The sequence below is a fragment of the Arvicanthis niloticus genome, chromosome 3 (genome assembly GCF_011762505.2).
Source record: "Arvicanthis niloticus isolate mArvNil1 chromosome 3, mArvNil1.pat.X, whole genome shotgun sequence".
In the NCBI taxonomy this organism is placed as follows: domain Eukaryota; kingdom Metazoa; phylum Chordata; class Mammalia; order Rodentia; family Muridae; genus Arvicanthis; species Arvicanthis niloticus.
The window spans coordinates 33703531-33721756 of NC_047660.1; the positions used below are offsets into that span (position 1 = coordinate 33703531).

Consider the following 18226-nt stretch of genomic DNA (forward strand, 5'->3'; position numbering starts at 1 on the left):
AGAATAAAACAAAATTACCATATAATCCAGCAATTCTACAAGTATGCATGTAAAAGAACTGACAGGAGCTATTATTTGTGCACCCATGTTCATAGTGCTTTATCCACAGTGAACAAAAGATGGGAACAACACTAACACCCACTAACATAAATAAACAAAATGTAGCATTCATAAACAATGGAATGCTATTGAGTCTATAAAAGGAGGGAAACTCTGACATCCTACAATATAGATATTTTCTTACACAAAATGAGCTGCAAACAAAAGAACAAATACTATTATTATAACATGTCTAAGAGATATTCCAATAATCAAGCCCATAGAGACAGAAAGTAGACTTGTGGAAACAGGCAAGAGTGTATGCATGCTTGTCTGTGTGTCTTTGTTGGAAGTAAGTTCCTACCTGACTTAATGGTTTTAAGTGAAAAGATTCTTTCTGGGATAGAGGACAATTATATAAGCACTGATCTGACTTTAACATATCCTTTTCTTAACTGACAAATTTCAAACCTGTCAAGATACTGTAATATTAACATTTAAAACATGAGTAAAATGTAACAAGTACTGAGAACTGTCACTTCCTTTTGAAGAAGAATGTTGTTAGAGCACAGCAGATAGTTTTTCTGCTGAGTATCATGTGCTATCTTAATAATTCTGGCACAAAAGACTAGTGCTAGCACTCCCTATGGTATTGCACACTTACTCTCTGTAATGCCCACTTGTCAATTAGGTGTTCCACTTCACCCCCGAGCACTGTGGTGTTAGCGTCACTTAAGAGCAGGAATCCGTTCTTTACGTCAACAGTGCCAGAGAGCTTCACTTTTGTGCCAGGTGGTGTGTTCAGGCTGACATAGAAGAAAAACAAAAGGAGTTAGTAGGTAATGCTCCATGGAAACTCTTCCACAAACTGAAAGGGAGTCATAAGACTTAATCACAATACACTAACATCTAAACTGGATTTCAAGAGGACTAGCTATAAAGTAGTAAAAATGGATTGCCATAAATAAAGACCAACCAATAAATAACTAAAATAAGCCTCAATTTCCAAAAGTTACAACAAATATGGACAAGAGTAATCACAGCTCACAAAGCTGTGGTTAATAAAAAAGGAAAGACAGGGAAAAACTTTTCTCTTCTTTTTAAAAATTTATTTCATGTTTGTGGGTGTTTTGTCTGCATGTATGGAGTCAGACCCCTGGACCTGGAGTTACAGATGGTTGTGAGCCACCATGAGGGTACTGGGAATTGAACCTGGAATTGAAATGAAAGAGCATTCAGTGCTTTTAACCACTGAGCCATCTCTCTAGCCAGAAAAGTACTTTCAACTCTTCCATATATGAACACAATCCCTCCCTTTCTTTTTATAAGGTTTTGCTACACAGGACAAAAATATGACATTATTAAATTAAATTTTAATATAGAAAAATATATTTAACCAGTAATAAACATAGAAATGTATCACATTTATGAGCTATAGTAATCTATAAAAATCCTTTTGTTAGTCATCTAGCCATGTTAGCCATCTGAACACAAGAATTAGTTATTCAATAACTTTATAATGACTCTTACACACTGACTTGGAAGTTATGAGCATTAACTGTAATGAGACTTTTCTACAAAAGGCCAGTGTTAATCAGATGCTTGGTAAACCTTGCATCACAAATCCTTGCACAAAAACCAGAGACAAGATGCTTATCTTCCCACCAACTTTGCTAAAGGAAACGCAGGATAAAATTCACTTCATCATGCAGGTTTGTTCTAAAGTACAAGCACAGACATAAATCCCACTCCATCTCTCCCTATATACAGCAAAAGGAAAAGCTCTGCAAATAGGACTCCTAAAATAGTCTTCCATGAAACACTTGGGATGAATTAGAAAATTATTCTGCAATGGCTTCATTATTCACATTTTTAAGGCTCATGAAATTCATCACATGCTGATACATGCAACATCAAATCAGTGAGTATTACTACCACAGCCTTTTAAAAGATGGCTGATAAAAATCATTAGTGAAAAGAAGTAAGAATATGCCTCGTCCTCAAACTTCAAAGAACACATACAGAGTAGATACTGTTCTGTTCATCAGGTATGTCTGATATGTATATCATTGCATATTATCAATCCTGTCTCAACAAAGTCATTAAAATTGTTCTGAGCCTCACAAGCTTAACATTCCTAATCATAACTCAAAACTGATGATAACTAGTCACAAACAGCCTTGCCTAACCTCCCCTTACAGAGCTCTGTGGTCAATGGCCCATCTCCAAGATCAGCAGTAACTATCAGCAACACAATTATACTAACAAGTTTTTGCCAAATACAGACAATCAGCACGGGTAAGGAGTTGTAATAGATTTATTTAGGAGATGGGAGAGGGGAGAAAATTATCGAAATATATTAAGTGCTCAATGATTTAATAAAAATATTTTTAAACATTTTTAACAAAAAAAATTTGTTTAACAAAAAAAAAAAACATATTTTTAAACAAAATAAGAATTTGGAAGGTTGCTCCTTAAAGAATTCCTTCTTACAAAGAAAGATGCCACAAACCTCTTTAGCTGTCATTATCTCCTCAGAAAGTATATTATCCTACAAACCTGGCTAGAATCTTAAATAGTGTAATAACACACCAATATGTACAGTCAGCTGCTAACCTGTTAGGAAAAAAAAGTATTTAAATATATTCTAATATGTCATAAACAGTGAATAATCAAAGATTTTCTGGAAAACAATCATGCATATATATCTTAATTTGTTTTATAGTTAACACAGAATAAAGAGTAACTAACTTCATCTCTGTCTTTTAGACAAAACAGACATGAAAATCCCAGAAATTTCTTATGGAAAAGTACAGCATTCACTTAAGACTCCATTTCTACTTTTTCAAGTTCTGACAGTGAAATCAGGTTTGAAAAGCACTCTCAGATTCTCTTAACAAGTTACATGAGTCACCTTATTTTTGAAATATAACTGAATTCTACTGCCGTACAACTCGTGTGCCCATCAGTCATTTGCACACGAAGCATCCTTGGCGCAGCTTGTGATTCCTCGTTATCCTTTGGCGCAGCAACATTGCGGACCTTCTGAATTTGTAAAACACATGGACCTTCAAGCTGTCACACACAAGAGAACAAAAGTCATTTGTTAATCACTGCTCGACTTTCAATTACACAATTTTCCTATCTTTAATGATTATCTATTATAACTTATAGAAATAGCTTCAATTAAAGTCAAGACTGAAATCACTTTGTTAACTCACAAAGGTAAAATTTCAAGAGGCCTGCAGAAAGACAACTTTTCAAATCCACTTTCAGATAATTCCAAGGCACAAAAGCACTAAGAAAGCAGTTCTGGTTTTGAATAAAAGGTCAGAGGTCACATCTTTACTCTTATGTGTTCAAAATAGTTCACATAAATCCTGCTCCCTCCCCTTTCACAGGAGACAGACAACATGACAGTATTTTAAAGGACATCAATGTATGGCAGTACTTCAAAGGAATGCTTCCTATTCAAACATCAACTTTACAATGCTCCAAAGCATAAGACACATAAAGTTCAAGGAGTGTGGTTCACTTATTCTATACTTCTCTTTGAAAATGATATTAAATTCGATGCTCTATGACAAACGAGTGAAAAAGAATGTTCTCTCTGGCCAACTTTCATTCAAAGTACAAAATAAACCAATGGAGTAACTAGCTACAAAGCTAAAAGTTTTATATAATAATACGCTGATACAGAAACTGGGGAAAGACAGTTTAATTTGCTTACATGTAGGAAAAAATAGAATTTAATAGAAATAAAAATTTCCACAAAATAGATCTTTAAGTTAGCATTATAGTTTAGGGAAAAGGGCTATTTTAAAATTAAAGCTTTTCAAGTAAATATTTCTGTATATAAAAAAATAATACATATTTTCAGAAAAGAAATAAAATTGGCAAACAGTTACATTCCCAAGCATGCAAGTTTCTACTGGAATCTACTGCTCAACGCTAACCAGGACAACAATGTCACACATTCAGTTTTATCTAGTCTAGCCTTTCATCTAAGCTTTAGCTATGAACGGAGAATACTGTTTCTGGGAAAGATGGGAGACTAGAGGGGCTTCCTAGAGAGCCAGTAAAAGAAAGAAAGAAAGTTAAAATAAAAGAAAATGGGAGTTATTACAAGAGGAAAGAAATGCCTCAGAAATCCACAAAGGCAGTGACAGAACACTGAGAAAGAGCAGAGGTAAGGACAGTCACTCAGAGTACACAGGCAGAGCAGCAGCAGGGCACTTCCCTGCTGTAGAACACAGAAGCCACTTACAAAGGCAGCTTCTGGCCCAATGGGTAAAGGTGCTTGCTGCCAAGCCTAAAGACCTGAGTTCAATCCCGGGATCCCACATGGTACAAGGAAAGATCTCCAAAAAGTTGTCTTCTGACTTCCACACAGAGACTATTATAAAGGGCAGTTACTCCATATGATCAAGAAACCAAACCTAAGAACCCATAGATAGAGCTAAAATTAACACTAAAGGCATAAAGAATCTGTTCCATGAAATCACAAAAGACATTTCCCCAAAATGTAGGGGAAGAATAGACATTCAAATGCAAGATACATATAGAATTCAAAATATGCATAGACCAAGAAACACACTAAAGATAGTCCAATGTTTAATCCCTAATTATATTACATAGCCACAGTAAAACAAAACAGCAGTAAGGACAACAAAGCGGCACAGACACGCACACCTATGGAGTAAACCAGAGGACCCAGAGTTAAGCCCACACAGCGACAGATTCAGATACCTACTTATTTTTACAAATTGTTAAAACATATACTGGAGAAATGACAAGCTCTAAAAGTTGATGAGAAACCTGGTGTTCGACATGTAAAAGAATAAAACAAAATCCATCTCTGAATCCATCTCTCTGTTAAAAAAAAAAAATCAATGAAAACAGATCAAAGACCTTAACATAAAACATAAAGTTGGAAACCGCTAAAGAAACAGCTGAAACAACTTCAAGTGCAGAACTAGACAAGGATTTTCTGAAGAGGATTACAATAGCACAAGAAATAATCCCAAGAGTTGACAAGTGGACGACTGCGTGACCTTTAGGAGTTTCTGCAGAACAAAACTAATAATCCCCAGAGTGAAGAGGTAACCAACAAAGGGAAACAAGATTGTCACCTGATCGTCAGACATTGATTACATACATATGCACACATGTATATAACCACCAAAATTAAACACCAAAAAAAGGATCATAAATAAATGGCCTAATAAACTAATAGACGATTCTCAAAGGAAAACTACAAATGGCCAATCAATACCTGAAAAACTGGTTAACATCATTAGCCATCCAGGAAACAAAGAACACAAATGGCCAAAAAGTACTCATTAACTATTTTTTAAAATATTCTGATGGACTTCTCTGAGAAAAAAGCAAATTATAACTACTTTGAGATTCATGTCAAGAACCTCAAATTCTTTTATTTATTATCAAGAAATCAAATGCAACAAATGCTGGTGAGGATAGAGAGGGAAGGAACTCACTTACTCAGTGCTGGTGGGAATGTAACTTGTGCAACTACTGTGGAAATCAGTATGAAGGGTCCTCAAAAACCTGAAAGCAGGACACCGCCACTCACTCCACTCGGGTATGTGTCCTAAGTCAGCACAGCAAAGGGATGCTTGCGTAAGCATGTGTATAGCTGCTGTATTTACAACAGGTAGGAAATGCAACCAGCCTATTTATCCAACAACAATAAACAGAAAAAGAAAATGCAGTACACATCACAATGGAATTGTATGCAGCTGTAAAGGAAGTGTAATCATGGTGTTCACAGAAAAACTAATGCAACTGAAAATCATGTTAAAGAAAGTAAGCCAGACTCAGAAAGAAAATTACAACATTTTCTCTCAAATACAGAACCTAAATTTAAAATGACACCTGTGTGTGTATGAATGTGTGTATTTACATGTATGGCTGGAGGTCATGAAACTAGACATCTTGGGCTGATCCACAAGAATTTATTCTGTGTGTTTCTTCCAAATTCTAGGTTCAGTGGTTTCCTGCTATAGTTTAACACAGACTTACTAAACTACCGAGAATGGTAGATGCTCCACACTGAGGCTCTTTACTCTCTTCAGATGGGCAGTTTACCAGCATTTGATTGGTAGCATCACATCATCTCCTATAAAGATGTCAACTGTCTTTGGGCTGATCTGCAGCTTCAGTAAAAATTCTAGCACACTTTAAGAGATTTAATAATTTGATTCTAAAATTTATTGGGAGAAAAAATAATAACCTAAGGAAGAATATTGTATTTTACAACCACCAAGTTGAGAAAAAAAATTGGTAATTTCAAGTGTCATAAAGGTACCTTTCAAATAGATCCTGTATACTCTACTGAAAGCAATATAAATGATGCAACTCTTTGTAAAGTAATTTGGCATCATATTATAAAAGGAACACAGGCATAACACTATCATGCACTAACTCAGCCCAAGTTCATCTCTTATTATATGCTGCTTCTTAGAAGTAGTGCCCATTTTCAAAACTGGTAAAAATAATAAAATAGCCATCAAAGGGATTGACACATATTTACTGTAATTGCATATGCAAACAAAATGTACTTAAAGTCAACGAACAAACACAGGATTCATGCAATTGTTTCTTGGTGTAGGAAGGGGAAACCAATGAGATATTCTAGTGTTTACCTGAGAAGAAGCTTCAGGGGTACCTACTTTAATAGTAAACCTCAAAGATCCACAATGTACACACATCAATATTTTAAATAATTTATGTTTTAATATCTGCTTATGAAATTTCTTAATTGAAAAGCTAAATCTACAACCTACACAGAACAAATACACTCAAAGTCACACCACAGAGCAAGTCTGATGCCAGAAGTGTTACTAAAATCATTTATAAGAGGGACAATAATGGAAAAGTCACCCTTAAAACTATTTGGCAATTTCCCTTGCCAATATCAACAACCAACTAGATAGAGCTACAGCCTACACCAAGAAGAGATGTGCAGCAGCCAGCACCATGAACATCAAAGCACAGTGGTCCTGCACACAGCAAGCATCTTGTCCTGGGCTTTGTGCTCATCACCTCACTGGCTCTGGACACAGACCAGTGCTGCTGCAGCAGCTACGGCAGAAACGCAATCTTCTTGCTGTCCGCCTGACACCACTTGATTCTTCTCTGCACTAAGCAAGGCTGAGACAATGGCATGCTGCAGCTGCACACCAAGGAAAAGTTAGGACATTTGTCTGATTTTTTCCCCTCTCTAAGTATCTTAGAATAAAAATCTCCCCAAACTCAGAGACTGTAGGTTCTAGTAACCACAAACATCAACCACATGTATCTTCCATGCATAATTATCAGTCAAAAAGTTTGATTAGGCCCAATTTCTTAAAACTCATTATAAAAACAGCATATTCTATTTTAAAATAAAATAATATTGAATATTTATGTATTCAATAAATACATAGTTTTATGTATATCTACTAAATATATGTACATATACTATATATACATGTATAATATACATATATATTTTAAAACCTTACCACAGGAAGATGTGTATACAAAGTATATGTACTTTATGTTTTTTCCCAAGGATTTACTTTTATTTATGTGTACATGTGTTTGCCTACATGCAGCTGCACACATATACGGGTGCTCATAGAGGCCAACAGAGGGTATCAGATCCAGGGAGCTGGAGTTACAGGTAGCTGTCAATCACTTCACATGGGTGCTGAGAACCAAACTCCAGACCTCAGCAACAGCGGCAAGAAGCATTAACTGTTGAGCCATAGTTCTGGCCAATGTACAATGTACTCTGAGATTTCAAACATGCCTCCACTATGTCGTTATTCCTTTCACTACTCATTCCACAGTTGAAAGCCAAGAGTCTAGAGAGAAAAGCTACATCTCCTAAACCTGAGCTCAGATAGCCCTTCCTTTTGGATGTACTTCTGACATAAAATCTCATTTATAGAGCTCTTTGTCTCTTTCACGTTGCATAAATATACACTCAAAACTGCTATAGAGTCACTGAAATGGCTATGGGAGACAGGTACTTGCCATGAAGAGCTGAGTTCAAGTCCTAAGGCCCACATGGTAAAAGAGAAGCAACTCCTAAAAGCTGTCCTTTGACCTACACACACACAACACACACCCCTCTAATAAGTAAATAAATGAATAAGTGAAATCATTTTTTACTTGCCTAAATAAAAAAATATTTCTGGGGATAAGGGAGATGGCTCAGTAGTTAAGTACTCTGACTGCTCTTTCAGAGGACCTGGTTTAATTCCCAGCACCCACACAGTGACTAACAACCATCTATAACCTCCATTCCAGAAGATCTACAACTCTCTGCCCTCTATAGGTCCCAGATACATATGAGGTACACGGACATATATGCAGACAAAGCACCCACACACACAAAATAAATAATAAGATAAATACCCCTGAACAGAAAGCACACCTGCAACACTAGCACCTGGGACACTAAGACCCTGAGGATCACAAAGATGAGGACACCCTCAGCTGCACAGCAACTTTCAAGCTGTTCTGGTATATATGGCAAACCTCTCTCAAACAACAGTAAGAATAAAATAAACAAAAATGATTTTCCAATGCTATACTATAAGTTAATTAACATGTAAAGAATGCACCAGGTGCCAAGGCAGGAGCGTTACAGACATTGCTGAATTCCCCTGTGGAATCACACAGTCCATGAGGATTGCTCTCTATCTTCATGTAAATATACCTGACAGCCCAGGGAAAGAAACGCTGTGCCAGTGGTCGTCAGTGGCTGTGACACAGAAACAGATGCAAACATGGGCTGTCTCACACAAGTACATTGGTTTTCTACTGTGACTTCTACAGCTAAAGAATCTCATTTTTTAACGCCTAACTGGGCTCAAGAGGTCAGAAGATTAGGAGCGGAGCTGCACTTGAGCTAGAAACTACAGACGATGTGGCAGGTTGCCTACATCTGAAGGACATTTGGGCACTCCAGCAACAAAGGCTGGATTCACGGAGGTAGTTTCTGCTTTAAAGACCAATCATTTAATGTTAGTCAGAGAAGATCCTCAAACAAAGCCTCAAAAAAGAACAAAAGAAGGTTTTGCTAAAAATAAGCTCTAAACAAGTTAAGACTTGATGTTCCAAAGATGGAGAAGGAAAGGCCAAAAAAGTCTGTTTCTCAAGTGATATACAGAAAGACCAAACTTATAGAGCATATAGAAAGTGACCATATAGAATATACATATGGACATACAGAAAGACCATTTAAGTGAAGATAATAATGATGGTAATGTAATAACACAAAGAAAATGTTTGGATTATACTGTGGTAGCATATTTACTATATGACTATAAAATGTTTCTCCTTTAGAAATGTTAAAGCCTTCAAAAAATATCTTGAAGCCAGGCATGGTGCTGCATGCCTTTAATCCCAGTAGAGGTGGGTCAATCTCTGAGCCATGGGATACACGGAGAAACCCTGTCTCGAAAAATAACAAACAAACAAACAATATCTTGAATAATTTCCCAACCTTGAAATTCCTGAACAACAAAAGCAACAGTTATAAACAAATGGCCCTCCATTGCACTGAGTAGTTACAGCAACTGACCCAGGAGGGAGCATGTGGAGGCCCCACTCAGAGACTCGGAATTAACTCCCCACTCGGAATTTTCCTGCTCTTGACAGAACTTACTTTTATTTTAATTTAATTTATTTTTTTACGTATTCACTTTACATCCCCTGCTCACTGCTCCCCTCCCACAATCCTTCCCCCATCCCTCCACCTTTTCTCCTTTGAGCAGATGAGGCCCTGGTTATACCCCCCACCTTGACACTTCAAGTCTCTGCGAGGCACTTCCTCTCCCACTGAGGCCAGACAAGGCAGCCCAGCTAGTGGAATAACATACCCCACACCATAGGCAGCAGCTCTGGGGACAGCCCCAACTCCAGCTGCAGAACTTACATTTTAAGGTTTCATTGTTGTAATTGTTATTTTAGTTTTCAGAAAGTATCTGTCTACACTTAGAAGGATTCAGACCAAGACAGTAAGAAACTGCATTACTAAACCCTAGTAAATAAAACACAAATTTCTAATTTTATTCATTTTTCTGAAAAATACAAAAACATGCTTAATTTTAATAACTCACTCACCAAATGGAACACTAATAAGCTATTATTTATGACAGACTACATTAGCAAAGTGAAAGAAAACAGCTTTCAATTAAAACCTGAACCTTTTACCTGTTGTTTCTTTTTTCCTTAAACATATTCACCCTCTAAACTTGAGAACTAGGTTGGTTCCTTCTGAATTTTAAGGCGAGGCAGCCATCTTGTGGCTCACGTTAGTATTGCTGAAGCTCTGAGCCAGTCACTTCAGCTTGCAAAAATGAAGCATTAAATCAGCTTCACATTTTTAAAAGTCATATGCATCTGTCAGTACTAGGATTTTTAAATTTAAATTTAAAAAAAAAATTAACTCTAGAACATGACTGCTGTGTATCAATTCCCTTCAGGTTGAAACCTTACATCCTGGAGTCCGGCTCAGGAGAGGCCAGGTAAGCCACCAAGCCCTGCAGAGCTGAAACTAAGATTTAATGAGGCCCTCCCTAGGTTGGGGGGTAGTAAACTGCCTGGGAGGGGCTGCTCTGAGTCCCCACTTCTCTGAATGATGTCCAGGTGCTTGGAGAACATTCTCCAACCTGCTGAGCCACCCGCAGGGCATGTGGAGAGCATGCTCACCGTGCTGGGGTGGACACTTCCAGGATGGCACTGCCTTTGAGCCAACATTTAACTAACCCTCTCAGATACTTCTGTAAGAAACCACAATAAACTCCTTGGTTCACCTAACTGGACATTGTTACTTAGTAACTGTTACTTAGTTGAAGAGACATTTGTATCCCTCCCTCCAGGATAGTTTTACTAAACAATCTGAAACAGTTGCTGTTAGGCTTTTTCCACAACGTGCAAAAGTTCTCAAATAACTGGACTGAACACAAAGCTTTCAAACTAGACTATATCTTACAATTATCAAGCCTACTTTGTTTTAAACATCTATGAAAATAACAAAAAATTAAAATTAAGCAGAGAATAACATTAAATAATTACACTGCATTTACATTGTGACTGTTTCCCATGATCTCCAGATTGTACACTACTAGCTGTCCCAAGACTTCAGGATATTTAAGAAACAGAAACCTTGCCCTTAAAAAAATCTCTGAAAAGAGGGTGAGTGAGATATAACATATTCTCTCTTTCTCCCTCCATTACTCTCTGTCTCTGTCTCTGTCTCTGTCGCTGCCTGCCTGCCTCTCTGGGTCTCTCTCTCTCACACACACACCACACCAAACACAACACACACCGAGTCTCCAACATTTAGAGCCTGAGTGGGGGGAAACCTATGGAACAAGTAGACTGGACTGGGAAGCCTGGAGAAAAACCTGTCTACCTTCTTACCACTTTTAAAGTCTCTACTTAAAATCTATGAAATCATGGTCAAACACATATATAAAAACTTCAAAATAATGATTGAGAAGGGAAAGGCCCTCAGGGAAAATGTCATAATAACTACTAATAAAGTAATGTAACTTTTTGCAAAATAGTCAGTGATAATAGCAATAATTAAGATTTCAGTTGCAAAATCCAAAAGACAGTATCTTTCTGAAGGCCAAGACATCTTGAAATGAGATTAATTCCATAGTAGACTACAGACCTACCATCTTTCTTACCTGATCACAAATAATTCTCTTCATTCTCTTTCTAATCTAAAATTACCAAATCATGAAAATGGTGTTATCTTAGTCTTACTAATCGGCACAGCAACAACACAGACACTAGCCTTTTGGGAGATGAAATGTAGCCTCCTCCCATCTACCTCCAAAGAGACTTACTGATCTGTCTGAGCGGCTCCAGAACACTGTGAAAGGCCTCGCTCAGGCCTAGTGACTTAGCTTCCAAAGGAGCTTGGGAAAACTTAGGGGAGGCTTGTTTAAAATAAATCACACACAACAAATGGAGGAAGGTCCTACAAAGATGATGGCTACCTCTCCTTCTAGCTTCTAACTACTTGGGAAATTTTCCCCAATCCTCAAATGTCTCTCTCTGAAATGGGAACATCACAGAGACTGGGAAGTCAGTAGAATCAGTCAGAACATGGCTTCAGGCCATCTTTGATCCTATCACAAACATTAGTCTGGCTCAAGGACGTTCAGGACTACATCCAGACAATAAAGATTCGTTCATTTGCCTGCTTATTTCACTGAATCCTTTTTGGGAGCTTAGTTAACAAGCAACCCAGCAGAGGTAATTAGCATTTATGCACTTTTAGATTTCAGAGACAAACATACCATTCTGAATGACTTGTAATATGACAAAGTCACCATGTGAAGTTAATACATTGAACAATTCAAGCTCAGTATCATTTAATACTTCAATGGCATAAGGAAATAATACTTTAATAATATAAATATTAACCTCTAGAAAGAGTAAGTAACTTACCAAGAATCACTAAATTTAAAAATTAGAGGAATATGCTTTGGGTAAGGCCAATGGCTGTACTAGTGTCTTCCTGGTCTGTTACTGGTCCTATCATAATCTCCATACCTAATCTGACTCATGGCTTCCCCGACTCTTAAGACATACACTGTAAAGTTTCCTTTTAATGTTGGTTGAAATATTGGGAAGTTGTTCTCCACATCTGCTGTTTGAGCGCTAACCATGAAATCTAGCTTGCTCTGTTCCCCTCTCACGCTTTTTTCTGCTTCTCACCTCCCTTACCAACCTTTCTTCCTTTCTTAATTAAAAAAAAAAAAAAAAAAAAAAAAAAGGAAACTAGAGAGCATAGTCCTAAAATCCAGCAACTCCACTGCACGTCAGAAGCTGCTGGTGAAAAGTATAATCAATAATAGAACATTAAAAAATGATTTAGCAATTTCTATTAAGTATAATTTACACAATAATTTACACAGCAAAGTAAGTGACAGATTTGTAATTAAAATACCATACTTACAAATATAGCCCTATAGCTTATTTAAAGATTAAGATAAAGCTTATTTTAAACTAGAACTGTAGCATATGTAATTTAGTGGTAAACTGTATCATTATAACAAAGAGGCACTATTAATATGTTGAAATGCTAGGAAGTAAATCTTTGTAATAAAGGCACAAATAGGGTATATGAGTGACATTAATCTTCAATTCATACTAAAAGTATATCTCTTGAATATTTAGCATAAATACAGATGCATTTAAATATAGTATGTGGAGTTCTAACTAATGGCCAACAAAATGAGTACAATCTATGTATCAGCTTTCAAATTTTCTATTAAGCCTGTTTTCAAAACCTTTTCTTTCCTGCTGTGAGAGGAATTGTATCTGGTCTCAGCAGCAGCTAGTAAAAGGGAAAATACAAGCAATGAGGAAGAACAGAAAAAGAAATAAGTAGAAATTCCAATTTATACAAAAAGGGAGTCTTTAATCTATTCATTCTACGTATAAATTAGCATCACATCTAAGCATGTTTTAAGTGATAATATGTATTACAGAAGATTACACATTACAAAGTTTTGTTTATTGTTATCAACTGCCATCAAATGAAACCTTTAAAAAATACTGCACACAACTTTAGAAACAAATCTGCGCTCAGAAAGTGGCCAAGACAAAGAAAGTTTCCATCTGCTGGATGTCTCAAGGCAGCAGAAGGTGAGCTCTGAATCTAATGACACAGCGACAAAAGGCAAACAGTAAGACACTACAGAAAATTCTCATTGTCTCATTGTCTTAACCCAGCTAGCATGGAGACACGCATGGACTCTCACGTAATCACTGTCCACTAGAGCTATCCATAGCCGCCACTCAACCTGCATTATAATGTGCGCTTTTTCCTAAGGATGTTCCACCCCAGGTCAACATCTCCTAAAAAGGATCAAAATGCAAATAATCAGGTTTCTTCTTCATGCTATGGACTGGAAACTCAGGCAGGGGTAAGGATGGTTCAGAGATCAAGCCAAATCCAGCAGAAAACTACATCTGAAAACAACTATTTCTGTAACAAAAGGTAAAAAATAGGAACAAATTAGAGAGGACTTTGTAAAAACACACTAAAAATCAGAAAATGATACTTGAAATTAATAATAGACAAAAGATAAATAGGGGGAAAAATCTGTGGCAGTGACAAATGTACAAAGAATTAGAGAGGAGAGTGACCACCTGCTCTCCACTCGCTTGGGGGGATATAAAGAAGACACTGTAGACTATAACACAGTCAAGAAAGTAAACTAACAGTTCAATACAAGACCAACAACATAGTTTAAATTTTTTTAGTAAAATATTATACACTTATTTTCAAATTTAAAAAATAACTAAACAGAAATGTGCAGGAAATGTCATCCCTAACTGATTATTTTTAAAAGGTATTCCTACATTTAAAAATGAGGCCACTGAGAAGATCAATAAGAACACCTATATGTGAAACACACAATGGCAACAAACACAAACATGCATCTTTACCAAAGTAATAACCTCACAACTGTATGCTTTTATATTCATAAAGTATTAATTAAATTAGTAATAGTTTACAAGGGAAATTAAAACCCAAACAGGAAAGAGGACTTGTCAGACACTTTAATAATTAGACAAGAGTTACATGCCAAGCTAATACACCTTATTCATAATTTCTGAATGAAGTTTTTAACAATTAAGATCACCAGAATTTTACTTTTAATAATGTTCAACATGTGAAGTGAAACAGCATCCTAAGTGTGAGCCCGTCCAACCTGTGTGGCAGGTAACTTAGCGCACACTCAGACTGTCATGGCTGTCAGCAGAGCGAGTGGGCCTCCTCTTTACCTTTTCTACCTTTCCACCGTTGATGTCACTGGGAAGGAACTTCTTGCCAATTGTTCTCAAATCTGTCTAAAATAAATATTTTATTATTAAAATAGAATTATAGAAAAGTAAAACTAAATTCAGACTTATGATCAAAAGACATTACTTCTGGTTTGTGGAACAAAAACTAAGCAAACATCTTTAACTAGTTATAAAATATAGAGTCACTATTTTCAAATCATTTAGTGGCGTCTGTGCACTGCTCCAGTAAACAAACAGTAAGAGGCAGAAGCACTGTATTTCTTTGTTACTCTACCTTAGTCACTCTTCTCCACTAAAATCCCCAACAAATTACATCATTATGTCTTATTGAAAACTAATGTCATAATTCAAATATTCTATGATAGCTCTGGACCAGTATATGTTTCAATAACCAAATCCCATATAATCTTAACATTCAGAGCCATGAAAACCAATTAGTCCACCAGCCCCAACACTCATAATAGAGCAAAGCCGAGGGAACAACAGGGATGGAGGCGCTGGGATAGCTCCCTGCTTATGTAAATTACAGCGAGAGAAAATGGTGAAGAAACAGCTATGAAAAAGCAGAACTATGTGTAACTCACATGCATCACACACAAAAACTAAAGCATAGAGACTGCTTGCAAAGGTTACAGTAGCATCCTGACTTGTGACAAGTCTGAACAGTCCATATACAAAGTGGGGCTCTTCAGGACTATGGGAGGGCTGTCTTCAAAATGAAAACCTAAGATCATGTGGAAGGTCATTCTATGGAATATGGATCTCAAGAGAGATAACAGACTGTGTTTTATACTTACTAAACACTAATAGTGCTCAACAAATTAAGACTGCACTTAATTTTTTCTGAATAATTCAAATGTTTGAACCCAAACTTCATGCAAGATTTTAATGCTATTTCTTAATGTTTTTATTTTCCTACTTTACAAATGAAAACAGTAAGACTTGTCCTTTCCAACGCAAAAACCTAAGCATAAAGGAAACATCTAAACAAGAGATAGAGAGGGTGGAGCAGGGCTCAACTGTTGAGCTCGCATTACCAGCACCCACATGGTAGCTCACAAGACTCTGAGGTGCAGCAACCTCACCGCCTTCCCAGATCACCAGGTACACACTGGTACAGGCAAGCAAAATACTCACACATAAGATAAAATAAATACTGTTTCAAAATAAATTAAGGTCACAGCTAATCTAATGCAAACCAAATGGAAAACTGTTTTACAGAACTGTCAGTTCTTACTATTATGAAACTACTAAAAATATGGATTCTACAGTGAGTGAACTTTTCCTTCTCACTGTATTGCATATGGTATTTACAGTTAGCTAATATTAGGTCATTAAATTCAGCAAACATCTCTATAACCTAAAAGGAACAAAAATTAAAGATTTCTGGTATGTTATTTACTTATCATAAAACATAGTTTATGATATATTTTTTATTGATATAGCTTTAAATTTAAAAAATGTCTAATTAAAATTAATAAACTTAACCTACATTGAGAGCAATCAGGATGATGTCATTTATATTGACTTTCCCAGGAGAGCTTGTACAAGCTTCAATGCCTTCATCTGAAAGATACCTGTTAAAATAAAATAAACAGCTTAATATTATCTAAACTTAATATTAAGCAAAATTTTATAATATCTAGTTTTATTTTCTATTTAATACTAAGAGCAATACATTCTAGTCTCTATACTATTCTGGTAAGAATAGTATATATACATACAAATTTCTCTATACCCTTAATGGGATATTGTATAAAAATGAAATTATCCATATGATTTGTGAGAAAAGGCACTGGATTCCAAGTCTGTCTGTGATGCTCTGTCTTAATTCCAGTAGAAATGCCACATTATATGAGTTTAATCTGCTTAGAAAATTTTCAAAATAGTTTAAAAAAAATAAACAACAGGCTCCTTGGAATTGTCTTCCCCAGGGAAGAGCAAACTGATTGGTCATCCAATACAAATAATCAGTGCTGAAAAGAAACATACAAGTAACATTATACAGACTGAGCAGTTAGCATATATGCATTTAAGAATGTATATGCGCTCCTAGCCAGTCTGCTCCCATGAAGACACCATATCCCGACCCTTCCTAGAGGAACCACTGTACCCGGAGCAGTGGATAAGAACCCTACCCCACAACCCTATGCCCCAGAACTGCAGCTGGGAGTACTCAGGACCCATAACCCACCAAAACCTTCCTCTCTTGAATACCACTCCCCTTTCGCCCCTCTCTTTCTCCTCTTTGCTGAGGCAGACTCCTAGCAGGTCTGCTCCCATAAAGACACCATATCCTGCCCCATCCTAGAGAATTTACTGCATTCAGAGAAGTTGAGGAACCTGGACTCCCAGGAGCTCTAACACACCCAGGATAATAGCTCTACACCTGATCCCACAACACCCAGAGGAAGTAGGGCTTCCAGGAACTCTAACATGCCCAGGATCATAGGATTTCAGGACCCCAGAGGCAGCCTGGGTCCCAGGAGCTCTTTCACCAAGGATCTCAGGATCACAGAGACAGATGGATTCTGAGGAGTTCTGACACAAGCAAGATAACAGGACAGACAGGCTCCAGTCAGAGACAGTGAGTGCAGGTAGCACTAGAGATAACAGATGGCAAAGCGCAAGCACAAGAACATAAGCAACAGAAACCAAGGTTACCTGGCATCATCAGAACCCAGTTCTCCCACCATAGCACACCCATCACATCAAAAAAGCAAGACTCAGATTTAAAATCACTTCTTATGAAGATGATAGAGGACTTTAAGAAGGACATAACTCCCTTAAAAAAATACAAGAGAACACAGGTAAACAGGTAGAAGTCCTTAAAGAGGAAACACAAAAGTCCCTCAAAGAATTACAAGAAAACACAACAAAACACAAAAAGGAATTAAACAAAACCATCCAGGATCTAAAAATGGAAGTAGAAACAATTAAAAAAAAAAATCACAAAGGGACACTACCCTGGAGATAGAAAACCTAGGAAAGAGATCAGGAGTCATAGATACAAGCATCACCAATAGAATACAAGAGATAGAAGAGAGAATCTCATGTGCAGAAGATACCATGGAAAACACTGACACAACTGTCAATGTAAATGCAAAATGCAAAAAGCTCCTAACCCAAAACATCCAGGAAATCCAGGGCACAATGAGGAGACCAAACCTAAGGATAATAGGTATAGATGAGAGTGAAGATCCCCAAATGGGCCAGTAAATATCTTGAACCAAATTATAGAAGAAAACTTCCCTAACCTAAAAAAAGAGATGCCCATGAACATACAAGAAGCCTACAGAGGGCTGGAGAGATGGCTCAGTGGTTAAGAGCACCG

The 18226-nt window shown here is 36.9% G+C and overlaps 1 protein-coding gene across 3 annotated transcripts in view; it reads right to left on the reverse strand.

The window, feature by feature from the left end:
- Tdrd3 (tudor domain containing 3) overlaps positions 1 to 18226 on the reverse strand; it is a 134260-nt gene that overhangs the window by 70326 nt on the left and 45708 nt on the right. For all 3 annotated transcript variants that reach the window (XM_034497635.2, XM_076930672.1, XM_076930673.1), the window contains exons 2-5: positions 16385 to 16469; positions 14872 to 14937; positions 2954 to 3114; positions 704 to 845 (exon numbers count right to left, since the gene is read on the reverse strand). In XM_034497635.2, coding sequence (XP_034353526.1) covers positions 704 to 845; positions 2954 to 3114; positions 14872 to 14937; positions 16385 to 16469 — 454 coding nt within the window. The remainder of the gene's footprint in view (positions 1 to 703; positions 846 to 2953; positions 3115 to 14871; positions 14938 to 16384; positions 16470 to 18226) is intronic.